We start from the raw sequence: 13859 nt of genomic DNA, 5'->3' as shown, positions 1-13859 counted from the left end.
GAATATTTACTTCTTGGTGAAAGACCTATTGTAGTACAGAATATCCATTGCTATAGGGTCAAAGATGCTGCACTGACTGTAGCACTACTATTTCCACTACTACTGTTATTAAGCAATTAGTGGTCTATGTATAGAACAGAGAATGGCATTAATTGTCTTTCAGGTGCTAACATAAGTGACTGTGTGGGCATGTGGAAATGGTATGTGGTCACTGGGTGGTAATAAAGCAGGTGTGGGCATCATTCAGTCCTCTAAATCAGTGATTTCCAAACTCCCAGAGGTCTCAGCTGCCTCACCCGGTGATCAGGAACACCTGGAAAACTAGAGTTTGGAAAACACTGGTCTAGATGTTGTATCACAATTCCCATTAATCATACAATTCTTTGAGACAGGTAGTGCTGTTCAGGGTTTACAGCTGAACAAAAAATAATTTGTTGTACAGTATTTCAGTTATGGGTACACATGCACAATACCACAAGAACTAATATCCAAATATATTTGCATGTATTGTCCTCAAATAATGGCAATTGATACTTTTATGAAAGAGTACATAATTGTGAAAAAAATAGTTTTACACCTATTCGATTCATATCATTATATATAGTCTTCTTAGGCCTTGGAACTTGTTTAACTTAACAAATTATAAAAATCTGACTGAATAAAAACATGTTGAAGATTTTTGATGGCAAAAATGTACAGATTTTATCTTTTCAGAATTAATTTGTTATCCATTGGTGTAACCATTTGTATTTGTGCCCTGCCCAAATAATTCCAGTGAACTGTGAATGCACAAATCTTTTCAGTTCTTGGCTTTTGATTATTACTTTATTACTGAATAAATGTTTATTTGTTTCTATATTCCCCCCCCCCCCTAATCTTAATCTGAAACCACCAACCAGTATGCAGTGCTACAGTTTACATCTGCTCTGGCTGAAGATACATTATTCTTAATCAGCCCCATCTTACTCTCATCTGGGGCTCATTACACAGTGACTGGTGATTCCCCAAGAGCCACTCTTCAATTAGTTACAGCTGCCCTTGGAGGCCAACTCAACCCAAAACTGTGGCAGCCTGCCATAGCTACTTTTCTGGGTTGCGTTTTATACAAAACGAGTAGCAAGCAGTTGCTGTTATGTTTACAGTTTCCCCAACTGTTGGAAAAAACATAGAACTCTTCTAGCTTGTATGTTTTTACTTGAGAATTTATGGTATTGAATTAAATCTGATTTATTTCTGTGATAACCTGCTGGGTAAGATATAAAATGATTCTAATTCCACCAAATAAAAAGAGTTTAATTTTGAAATGTCTATGGTTAATAGCTGCAAACAATACAAAATATCTATGACTGAGACCGACTCAGAATAGATAGCAGTAGCCTTTATGAACAACAGCTTGATCTGACTGTATGGTATTTTTCTATGTTTGAATTGGAACCTTTGATCCAATAGAACCATTTTTATATTTGTGGGAAAGTTGGAAAATGTGTTGACTTATTTCATCTTTTAAGTGTGCAGATTTTGATTTATTACCTTTATAGTTCTGTGAACACTCTGATCCTTAATTTAGTGCAGAGAAATGAATTATTGTCCTTTATTTATCAGTGACACTGATGTGCTCTAACTCAGTCTTATGTTGCTTTCTATGGAGAATTTTCAAGGAACAAAAATAACACCTGTAGCCAACGATCATAAACATGGTACTAGTTCCTACCACATGGAGATTGCCAGTCCCCTACACTGGATGATGATGATGATGATGATGATGATGATGATGATAATCTTTATTTGTAGCCCACTACCATCTCCCCAAAGGGACTTGGGTTGGCTCACAGAAACACTCCAAGTGCCACATGCAGACAACAAAACATAAGTATAAATACAATGACATAAGCAGGCCTGTAGCGAGGGGGGGGGGGTTAGGGGTTCAACCCCCCCCCTCAAAATGTTTCAGATTTTTTTAAAAAACTGGTTTACTCATGAATTTTAACTGGTTAACCAAATCCCCATGCTAAGTCTATGAGATGCAAAAAATTAAGAGTCCCTCCAGAACTGCAAGCACTATCTCAAGCAAATATTGACAATTTATTCACACTGTCATTACTTGTAGCAATTGCCGATGTAGCGAAGCAACCAAGTTGGGGGGGGGGGGTGTTGAAGGCTCTCATTAAGGAGGCCAGACTTGGTGGAGGTGGTTGACAGGGGTGGAGCTGCCCCCTGCTGTGCTCTTTGCTAGGAGGCAGGTTTCAACCCTCCCCCCCTGTGAAATCTTCAACCCCACCCCACCCCGAAAATTTCAACCCCTCCCAAATTTTTTTTCTGGCTACGGCCCTGGACATAGGTATAGTTTAAGAAGCACATCTTTAAATGTCACTTCTGCTTTTGAATGTAAGCACATCTTGAGTGAGCAAAAAGGTACTTTTGGACAGAAATAAATATGGGATGTGGTTTTAGTACCCAAGTACTGATCTATTATTCAGCTGGTAAGAAATCTGACCTATAAATATTAACTTCTTCAGTAGGAAATGTTCTGCTTTCCCAGAGAACATTTTTGTGGGATTCTTTTGATAATACTTCCAATCATACAAGGCAATCCATTAGTTTGAAACAATACAGGATTGCACTCCTTTGTTCACAGATATTGTATGTGTGGTGAAATATCAGACACTGGTTTTCATAAACCAGAGTAATTATTTTATTCTATGTTCTTATGTCTGATACTTTTTTATTTTCTCCTTTTTTCCTGTATGACAACTAATCATATTTATTACATCTTGCTAGAGTCAAAGGTTTTTCTTAAAAGTGAAGCCAGGTCAAGTTTGCTGTATTACATAGTTGTGCATTTGATGGCACAATGGGCACCATGGACTTGGGCACAACTGTCATGCAGTGGTAGATTAATCTCATTTCTTATGTTAAAAGTGCATGCAGCCTCCGAAAAAAACATCTTGCAAAATGTTTTTAATGTTAATGTGACGCAAACTAATTACTCATGACATTATTTATTTAATCTCATTTCTATTACATCACACTGTACCTTGAAAAATAACTTCATCATTAATTGACTCATGTTTACCAGTGATTGCTTAAAATCTGTTATAAATAGAACAGTGCATTCCTACACATTTCCTCAGAAGTTTTATTACGTTCCTAGGTAACTGTGCATTGCATTGTGACCTCAACATTTCATCTTATCAATGAGGCTGAAATCTCAGTTTTGTCCACAAAACTATATTGGTACTGCAAGCAGCTTTTCCAAAGTTTGAGCCTCTTAAAAGGGGCATCTAATTATCTGCTTCCATTCCAGTGTACTGAAGCACCTCTCTTGTTTAGTTCCAGTGATCCTCTTTCTTGTTTTCAGATGGGCACATTTAGATCACATGATGGAGAATACTTTCTACAACCTTTGATGACAGAAGATGAATATGAAGCTGATGATGACCATAAAAAGCCACATCTTATATACAGACATGAAGAATTTAAGGAAGATTCTTATGAGAATTTCTATAAACCCTGTGAAACTTCAGGTACAGCTGACCTTAAAACAAAGATACATTGTATATTTATTCTTGTTGTGGAGAAAGAGCATTATGGGAATTTTTTCTGAGGACATTAGTGAGTAATTTTAGCAAGACTTGCTTGCATCTGTGGTATCTGTAATATGAAAGTAAGATGTTACAAGTGCAATTAGTAGCTCCAGCTCGAGTAGCTTCATTAAATAATCAGAACCAAGTTTTAATTTTCCAAGTTACAATGGATTCAATGGGTCTTTTCTAGTTAGGATTGGCAATTGCATTTTGGCTCAAGTGTGTTATCCTTTCTGTGAACTCACATTGGTTTTATACAATCTTAACTATCTCGACAAGAATCCTAAGTACTGTATTGCAGTTTAATGAAGTGCTTAATTTGATGTTTGTGAATCCCAACCTTCCTCATTTATACTACGTAGTGTTTTTCTGTCCATGTCTCATGTTGTACAAATCCACTTGTTTTAACAGGACCTTTAAAATTGCCATGTAATCCAACAGACTCAAAATAAAGACCCATTCTGTCCATTGTTTCAGAACCAATACATCATTCTTGAACAACACAACTGGATTTCGTTTTGCCCTAGAATATACAATTATGAACTGATTCAGATCAAGTGTAATATTTAGACTTAGAGTGATACTAAAAATAGCATTGTGCCCATTTGTGACTGATAATAAATATTGAGTTTTTATTGCTGACTTTTTTTGGTTGATTTTATATTACATTTAGTGCAGAACATATTTACACACGCTACCAGCCAGACTTCCGTTTCATTTAAGTCATAAGTAAATTCATCAACTTGGACAATTCTGTGTAAATTCCCTGATAAAGTTGTATTTTCCAGGTTTCCTGTGGACAGAGAAATAGCAATTGATAATAATTGATAACTATGGTATTGATGCATCCTTAGTGTTAACTCAGAAATATGACTTAATCTGCTGGTGATGCTGTCTTCTCAGAAAGCACATTGTGCAATATCAGCAGGGGCGGCTCGTCCATTAGGCGAAGTAAGCAGTTGCAGAACACCTTTTTTTGCCAGGGGCGCAGAGGCACCTCTATAAATGCCCCTCGACTGCCACTTGAGGAGCGCCCCCTCAGCTCACAACAGCCCTAGCAGTCCGGGGAGATCCTCGACTTTCTTGCCTCGCTGCCGGGCGATCCTCTTCCCAAAGGGGCCGGGCACTTGAGCCTCGCCTAACCCCTCTCGTTCCTGCTCCACCCGGCCACCGGGTGCACGAGCAGAGCCTGTTGGGGTTCAGTCTGATCTTGATCTGTGTGAACAGGATTCTCTGATAGTTTTTCAAACTGAGCAAGCTCTCCCTGACTCTGACAGTGTGGAATGTGTTGTTGATGCAGAGGTCAGTGGGAATGAAAACGAAACCCAACAGTTAGAAGAGAATGTTTTGGAAGTTAGGCGTGATATCTCCCCACCTGGGCTTGATAATGAGGCCTGAAGAGAACAGATAGTGAGAGATAGATTTGTTTCCCAGTCTGTACAAAGGTCACAGCGTCTTCAGCAGAAAGAGTCCCAAACAGAAAAGTCAAGAGGCGTTTCTAAGAATAGCTTCTTTGGTTTAAGAGCATCCCTGCCGGGTGCTTCTTTAGGTCAAGCAACGTTCGGGACTGTGGCTGGTCTTGGCAGAATTCCTGTGTTCCATGGCCAGTAATCCCAGAGGCTTGTAGTTTCCAAGTTAATGGTTAGTAAAAGGCTAACAGACTCCTGGTTATTGTTTTGTGGCTTTTGAAGTTTTGCTCAAGTTCAGAGATCCTATTGACTACTGTGTTTTTCTGTGGCTTTTTTACTCTGCATTTACCTTTCTTTTGTAACCAATTTTTCATCAATAAACAAGGATTGCTTTTCCTACAGTCCAGAGTGGTGGATTTAATCTTATGGTCTTGTTTCTTGAACTGGGATGCAACAGAGCCGGCGCTCAATCGTGTCTGAAGACCCCAGCGTGCGCACCAAAAGTCGCCGCTTCTCCTGACTTTCTCTTCAGCTATTGGGACCAAGAGAGAGAGAGAGAAAGACCCTCCGGCTGGAGGTATCTCCCACCTCCGCTCCCTCCTTTGTTTTTGCACCTACCTTCAGGAAAGGTGGGCATCTCCACCTCTCTCTCTCTCTCTCTCTCTCTCTCTCTTGGTCCCAATGGCTGAGGAGAAAGTCAGGAGAAGAGGTGACTTTTGGTGCACACGCCAGGGTCTTCAGGCATGCCTCCAGACCCAAAGTGGGCCAGGCAAGAGAGCAAATGCGGCAAGTGTAGTTATTGGGATGTATAGATCACCTACAATCAAAGAGCATTCTGAACTCCACCAATGATGGAATTGAACCAAATATGGCACACAGAACTCCCACGACAAACAAAATATATATCAATGATTGGTTTGGGGTGGGGGCACCAAAATACTGTTTGCTTACCATTGAAAATTACCTAGGGCCGCCTCTGAATAGCAGTCTCCAAAAGCTTTACCCACCCAAACCAATCACAGTTGTGTATGCTCAGAAAAAATCTACAATTTACTAAACTGAGCCACTTTCTTCCATGTGTCTGTGGTTGTTGTTGTTGTTATTATTATTATTATTATTGTAACTCTTATTCCATTACTATTATTATTATAATTTGTAATATTTGTATACATTTATATATACTGGAAAGGGACATCTAGTTTAGTTCTCGGTGTGCTGAATTTTGGTTAGCATCTACAACTTCCAGGGGCTTGCCTAAGAGACCTTTTTAAAGAGTTGTTGCTGTTCATTCATTCAGTCATTTCCGACTCTTCATGACCTCATGGACCAGCCCACACCAGAGCTCCCTGTCGGCCATCACCATCCCCAGCTCCTTCATGGTCAATCCAGTCACTTCAAGGATGCCATCCATCCATCTTGCCCTTGATTGACCCCTCTTCCTTTTTCCTTCTATTTTCCCCAGCATAATTGTCTTTTCTAAGCTTTCCTTTCTTCTCATGATGTGGCCAAAGTACTTCATCTTTGCCTTTACTATCCTTCCCTCCAATGAGCATTTTAAAGAGTATGGTTCATTATGCTGCTCTTATAGTGAACTAGAGCTGGAATTTTGCTTTGTATGGAGTTCCTTATTTTGAGAAAAGACTGCAATATGTATGGAGAATATCAAGCAGAGATTGAATGGAGAATCAAGTTGTAAAGTTGCTTATTGTGTTTAAAAATGTAATTGAAAGATGTTAATGGGCAACATTTTCCTGTGTTTCATTTAATCATGTACAGCTTTCCTTCATAAACAGGCTTTGCAGTCTAGAGATGTGTGATGACTCTTGACTGTTTTGGCATCAGATAAAGCCAAATTAGTTTTTCCCTTATGTTCGGTTGATTAGTAAACATAGTCCATTCCTTTCCTGGAACTAAGCATTTCCCATTATTCCTGTGTTGTGACAGTGTGACTTTTAATTTTGTGATTTAAGATTGAATACAAACTAGATATGATTTTTTGGAGAGAAATAATTTTATAATAGTGGAAAGAGCAGTGAATGTGTTTTCTTTGTTTCACATGAGCTCTCTAGGCAGCTTTCATTTAGCTGGATCCCATACATTTTTGAAGATGAATGTCATTGCCAAGTATTCTGTGTCAGGCTTGCATACAGATTAAGAATATTCAGACAAGTGTGCATGATGTAGAATGCAGCTAGTTGTCTTTTAGATAAAAGTATTTTGTAGAAGAGCGGAGAGGGGAAAAGAGAGAGAGAGAGAGAGAGAGAGATGGGTAGAATGTTTTGGGAGCATATTTTAGACTTTTGCCTTTGTTGTGTTGGAAGGCAATTTTGATAATTTTCTGCTGTTCTTCATGAGCAAGATTATAGCATAATAGTAAGAAAAATGTTTTACAGATATCACTGTTTAATAGAATTTTAAAGAGTTTTTCCATTCATATATTACCCTTACAGTTGGAAAGAGAAGCACTGTTACTGAGAGACTTTCTATTCCCTGTACACAAATATCCCACTTCTCCCTCTAATTAGTATTTTCTTTTTGCCAGTGATTTACTCATTCCAGCACATGTAAGATTCTACAAAAACACAAATGTTAGGAGCAAAATCAACCCATTGAACCTACTTATGCAGAAAAGGAAAATCTGATGACATTTAACAAGCAGTGGTTCTCTACTACCATATAATGCAGTGTAGAGTCAATACATGCAGGCTGATGCTAAATAACCCAGGATAAAATTCTTAATGCATCTGCATCCCAGGTGAAAAAAAAACAGGAGAAAGTCAGAATCCTGCAGCAGGATTTGGACTTTCCTCTGCGTTGGAACAATGGAGATACAGCTCCAGAATTCCTAGATCAGTGACCCCTTAGCCATCTCATGCTACCAGGTTTAGACAGCACAGGGTGATGGGAAGACCATTCCTTCTGCCTCCTAGCATCCCAATTCCACCCTCCCCCATGGACAGAAAACATCACTGTACCAGATCTCAGGGACATTTACTTCCTGGTTGCAGCCATGTGACTGAGTTTCAGAGGAGTGGAAGAAGCTTCTTTACTTAGTTACAGGTCAGGAACTAGGAAGTAAATGTCTCTGGGGTTTTTTTTGGAGGGGAGGGGGTGGAAACCAGCCCCATTCCCAGTTGTGTTGAACTGGTTTCAGCAATTCTGGGCTGTGGGGCCTCTGTCCCCACATAGAAGTGGTTGACAGAACCACTGTTTGGCTACAATGTGGCTTCAAACCTGTATGTTTCACATTGGTTGAGAGCTGCATTTGTTCCTGTATATTATTATTATTATTATTATTATTATTATTATTATTATTATTATTATTAGCTTTATTTGTATTCCATCCTATCTCCCCAGGGGGACTCACAATAATAATTTTGTTCCTTACCCACCTCTCCTCACAGCTCGAGGCAAGTTTCAACACTGCTGAAACAGATAATTAAACCACACACTGTAATCATTTAAAAACACTCCATAGAATACATATATTAAAATATATTTCCATGAAATACATATTAAAATACACAAAACAAAAGTTAGACATTGAGTGGAAGTTTAATATTCATCATTAAAACTATCTGGATGGGTCTGCCGGAAGAGATAGGTCTCTCAACCAACCTTAATCAAACATTCTCTTTGGAGCTCTAAACGTGGACTTATTTGACATGAAATATTTTGGATATCTAACAGAATCTATACAAACATGACTTGCAAACTTTCTTTACAGTTTGCTATTTCAAAAATCCTTAATATTGATTTAAAAGATACTAATTAGGAAAAAACTATCTGCATTTTAGACAAGTGTAATATTTACATTGGGTTGGATTTTCTTGTATACGAACTATCAGTTGCTTAAGCATGATGCCTTTCTTATAAATACATAATGAATCAGATGCACAGCTTTTCCTCATGGTATATTAAAACAGTTGTGATATGGTTGAACTGCTGTGCTTAAGAGATTGTGAGACTAAACAGAAAGGCTCCACTGAAGTTTTTGGAAACTGCATCATCTTTGTGGCTATTCCAGCTCAGATTTCATAGAATTGATGTAATGATAAATTTGAGCTCATAGCTTTTCCCCATTTCATTGGTGGTTCCAGTCATCTTTACCCTCCTCTGGTCAGCTCCTCTGTCCTTTGGTGCCACCTGCTGTCTACCTTCCAATGTAATTGTTTGGAAATTCATTTTAACAGTACTATAGTCAAGCTTCACAACAGCAGTTGCAGAAAGAGGACTTACATATCTATATTTATATCTGCACATTCATATACACATTCACTCACCCACCCAGAATGTGTAGTTTAGTACAGAAAGAAGTGTAGTACAGTAAATAGGGAAGAGTACTTTACAAGCTTGCTTTCATTTAGAAGCAATGCTTTCTCCTCTTTTAAAGGAATGATATAAACAAATGTGTAAACCAAACCATTGGAAAAATATTTCTACACCTGATGCAGATATGAAACAGAGAAACCATATGACAACTAAGTGCTACAAAATAAGCATCCCAGGGTGCTGCCTGATGCTTTTTGCCAGATTATCCAAAGTTCCTTTATGGAAACCACCCAAGAAAATTTAGCTTCCACTAAAGTCCCCTTTGATAGATTGGTGTTTGCTTACAGCTGCTGGGAAGAACCGCTAGCTTACTGGAAGTGCATCTACACTGTATGATTGACATCACTTTAAGTGCCATGACTGAGTGCTATAGAAATCTAGGATTTGTAAGGCAACAGCATTTTTTTGGCTGAGAAGAGAATGCCTTTGTAAAACTACAACTCCCACGATTTCACAGCATTGAGCCATGACAGTTAAAGTCAAAGTCATGTCAAACCATTAATTCTATAAAATAGATGCACCCTGGGTAGGTCTAGACATCAGATGTTTTTGCAAGCCTAGTCTACTAGGCTCTGCTACTGATATTTACATGGGAAATTCTTTCATTTTTAACCCCCAGTCAAACTCTTACCTGCTTACTACTCTAGCTAGATGGTTTTATATCCCAGAAATATCCTTGACAGAGAAGAACATGTTATATATCTGACACCTGCTGTGTGTGCATGCACATTTGCATGTGTGAGTAAAAGTACACCACGATGAGATTACTATTCAGCAGACTGCATTCCAGTTTCCCAGGCAACCCATTGAGTCCTAGACGGTGACCTCTTTGGAACTGTGCTTTCTCCTCAGCAGGCTGTCATACTGTGTTTGCCTTGTTCTTTCACAACTTACTGGACAAAAATGTCATTGAGATAAGGAAGCAAACAATGTTTTCAGTATAAAAGCATATTAATGAGAACATTGACCTCTCCCCAGGAGCCTGTTTGCCAACTATGTTAGTGTAATGGTCTGTTATGTTTGCAGTTGCATTTTCAGTGGGTCTGTGCAGCAAAGAGGCAGAGGTGGTGATGGCTGTGGTCATGGCAGGTTTTATGCCACCTGTTCCTTGAAAGCTTAGTTTCCAGTGGGGTATATTAAGGGAGTCTGTACTAAGGTGAACCTTAGAAGTTTTAATGCTAATGTTTGTTCAGGGGAGCTTCTTTCTTATCAGGCTGACAGAATGTGACCTAATTAAGTTCTGTCTTTTTCTTTCAAAACTACACAGTTAGGAATGGAGAACTTCATATCTGTGTGCTTGTCTGTCTCGTGAACATTGGCAGCAGAGAACAAACACTTGTTAGAGTTCGGAATTCGTAGCTGCTTTTAAAAACTTCCTTCAGGCTAAAACCTATGGATAAGAGGGATGGGTTTTCATAGGTTATTGTCCTCAAGAGTATGAGCAGCTAAATATATCTGCCTCAAGCCAAGTTGCTTTCAGTTTATATAATCTTTTAAACTTTGAACTCATTGCAAAAATAAGTTTAGGATTATAGTGTCTTGTAAAATGTACCTATTCATTTTTCATTTTGTTTTGTAGAAGAGCCAAAGAAAACCAGTTTACCATTTCCATATGAGAGCAGCTTTATGAAAGATATAAATATCCTCCAAGAGCATACAATTCTAGAATATGATTCAAAAAACCTGTTTGTAGACAAGAACAGAAACAATCCACATTCCCGGAGGAAACGTTTCCTTTCATATCCAAGATATGTAGAGGTGATGGTTACAGCTGATGCCAGAATGGTTCAGCACCACGGACGGAACTTACAGCATTACGTACTAACACTCATGTCAATAGTAAGTAAGCCTGTCTTACAGTATGTCTAGTATTTCAGGGTACACATGACTTTCAGAATCTTTCAGAATGAAAGGATCCCTTTCAATATGGAGGAACCAATATCAATATACAGGAACCAATGGAACTATTCCTTAAGTAGTTGCTTGAAATAATATTTTTACCGTCAGATTCATGGCCACAATCCAAAAACAGTGAAACTTAAAGTCCATAGGACTGTATACTTGTTGCTTTGTTTTCTAAGATCACAGCTTCCATACTTCATTACCAGTGGGATTCAGAACAAAATGTTGCAATGTATCCCAGATTCTCAGTGGATTGCCTTATTCCTTTTCCAAGCCAAAAGAAAAAGCAACTTGATATAGCAACAAGGATTTGATAGCCTTGCAAAGCAAGAAATATAATGGTTGTGGTGCAAAGTAATCACTTACACTTGGGCTCTTGTATTTTGATTTGAATAATGCTAGAAATGCCCATTTTGAAAGATCTGCATATTTTGACAGCATAGCCAGAATTCAATTAGATATATCCACATTGTCCCTTATGCATATGGATATCTTTTTACAGAAGGGTGATTGGTATTCCCTCTCTTCCCATATCCAATTCAATGTAAAACCCTGAACTGTCTCTCATGGCTGTTCTATGTTTCATAGTGAGAAGGTAGGATTGGAGAAATATCTGGACATACACATTATGATGACATCAATGCATAATTCATGCACATATATAAGAACAACATGTTTATAACACATAGGCATATGTTTCAGTCCATTATTTATTGCTTCATACATATCGTTCAGTATTTAATTTTATGGACATACTGTATATATCAATTTAGTATTTAATTGTTCATTCAGTTGAGTAATACTGATATAAAATGCACTAAAATGGTTGTTCCCTGGATAGTACTGAGTGTGCAGTATTAATGCACATAAAGCCTGGATAAAGGTTTCAAAACATTACTTTTTTTGTAAGTAACAATAAAGCTAACCTTAGCAAAAATTAAGGATAATTCAATAAAAATATTACATGTACTGTTGATCTTCAAACTCTTCCTTTAAAAAAAAAGAACAGAGGTGTCGGGCTTATGGCTGATTTAGATTTCAGAAAGGAAAGCATCTAATTTCTTTTCCTTTTATACCATTTGTCACCTGCCAACCCCCTGCAAGTCACTATTCACTATGGGAGGCACCAGTTGTTGTTGACATAGGAAAATCTAAATACTTTGGCACCATATTACTTAGCAGTTGCATTCCTCAACCCTTCATATGCCAAGTTGTCCACTGATATCTTCAATGGAGGTCTCTTTGATTGCACAATCAATGTAATGACCATCCCTGACAAATATGAGCCGTCTAGTTGGGAGCACCTACTCTTTAGAATAGTCTTTCCCAGAATGTTAGAAAGGCAGAACTAGTATTCATTTTCAGATACTTGCTAGAAAACATTTGTTTGCACAAGCATTCTTTTCCATGCAATTAATTTTTCGGTTCTTTTTAAAAATTGGCTTTATTTTTAGTTATATTTTAAAAGGTTTTTTTAAATTGATTAAACACTGTTTTTATGGGAAAATTTAATGTGAACTGCCTGGAGATTTTGAGATACCAAAAATTATTCAGATTAAAAATAAACTGGTTTGTAGTTTGAATACCAAGAGCCAGTTTAATATAACCATTTGAAAATTGGACTAAGATTCTAGAGAAAAGAGTTTGAATCCCCACTCAGTTATGGAAGTCTACTGGATGGGTTCAGATCTTCAGGCCTGGATAAATTGCGCCCCAGAGTATTGAAAAAACAGTTGACATAATTTTTATATAATAATGGAGAATTGCAAAGGTGCCAGAGGATTGGATACAAGCAAATATTTTCCCTCTCTTTCAAACATTTCTGGTATTTCTGACCTAAATACAAGAAAAACATACTAGAACATATAACGGTTGGTCCTCTGTATTCATGAATTCTGCATTCACAAATTCCACCATCCATGACTTGAAAAAATCCCAAAAGCAAACCTTGATATTACTGTTTTATATAAGATATATAATTTTACTACATCATTGTATATAATGGAACTTAAGCATCCATGGAGTTCTGAAACCAACCCCAACAAATACTATATACAGGGTGCAGCAGCATAACTTCAAATCTTGTATGGAGTTTTTTGAAATCCCGTGTTTATGTGAATCAGAAAAAAAATGTAAGTGCATACCTAAAGTTTTGTTTTACGTAGTTTTGAAGATCAGATTAGGTAGGTGACGTTCCCCAGTCTCCATACACTGAGTAAACCAATTTCTGGCATTTGTCATGACTCTTGCCAGCATAGCAGGCGTTATGTTGGCAATTTCTTCCTGGATGTTGGTCTTCAAATCTTGTATGGGGTTTTTTGAAATCCCGTGTTTATGTGAACCGTCCAAGGACCCTATAAGATTTGAAGACCAACATTCAGAAAGAAATTGCCAACATAACGCCTGCTATGCTGACAAGAGTCATGAAAAACACCAGAAATCGGTTTACTCAGTGTATGGAGAATGGGGGACGTCACCTACCTAATTTGATCTTTAAAACTATGTAAAACAAAACTTTAGGTATGCGCCTATATTATAAAAAAATATTCTGATTCATATAATGGGTTTTATTAAGTTTTGAAAAAAGGAAGTTATGTTGATGCTCCCTGTACTATATTTAATGAGTAGGAAG

The 13859-nt window shown here is 37.8% G+C and overlaps 1 protein-coding gene across 2 annotated transcripts in view; it reads left to right on the top strand.

The window, feature by feature from the left end:
- ADAMTS20 (ADAM metallopeptidase with thrombospondin type 1 motif 20) overlaps nucleotides 1–13859 on the top strand; it is an 83208-nt gene that overhangs the window by 10829 nt on the left and 58520 nt on the right. For both annotated transcript variants that reach the window (XM_060777580.2, XM_060777581.2), the window contains exons 3-4: nucleotides 3359–3524; nucleotides 10905–11164. In XM_060777580.2, coding sequence (XP_060633563.2) covers nucleotides 3359–3524; nucleotides 10905–11164 — 426 coding nt within the window. The remainder of the gene's footprint in view (nucleotides 1–3358; nucleotides 3525–10904; nucleotides 11165–13859) is intronic.

The sequence above is a fragment of the Anolis sagrei genome, chromosome 5 (assembly GCF_037176765.1).
Source record: "Anolis sagrei isolate rAnoSag1 chromosome 5, rAnoSag1.mat, whole genome shotgun sequence".
NCBI classification, from domain to species: Eukaryota; Metazoa; Chordata; class Lepidosauria; order Squamata; family Dactyloidae; genus Anolis; species Anolis sagrei.
Note: the sequence above shows the minus strand (reverse complement) of the source record. Positions and strands in the feature narration are given on the sequence as shown.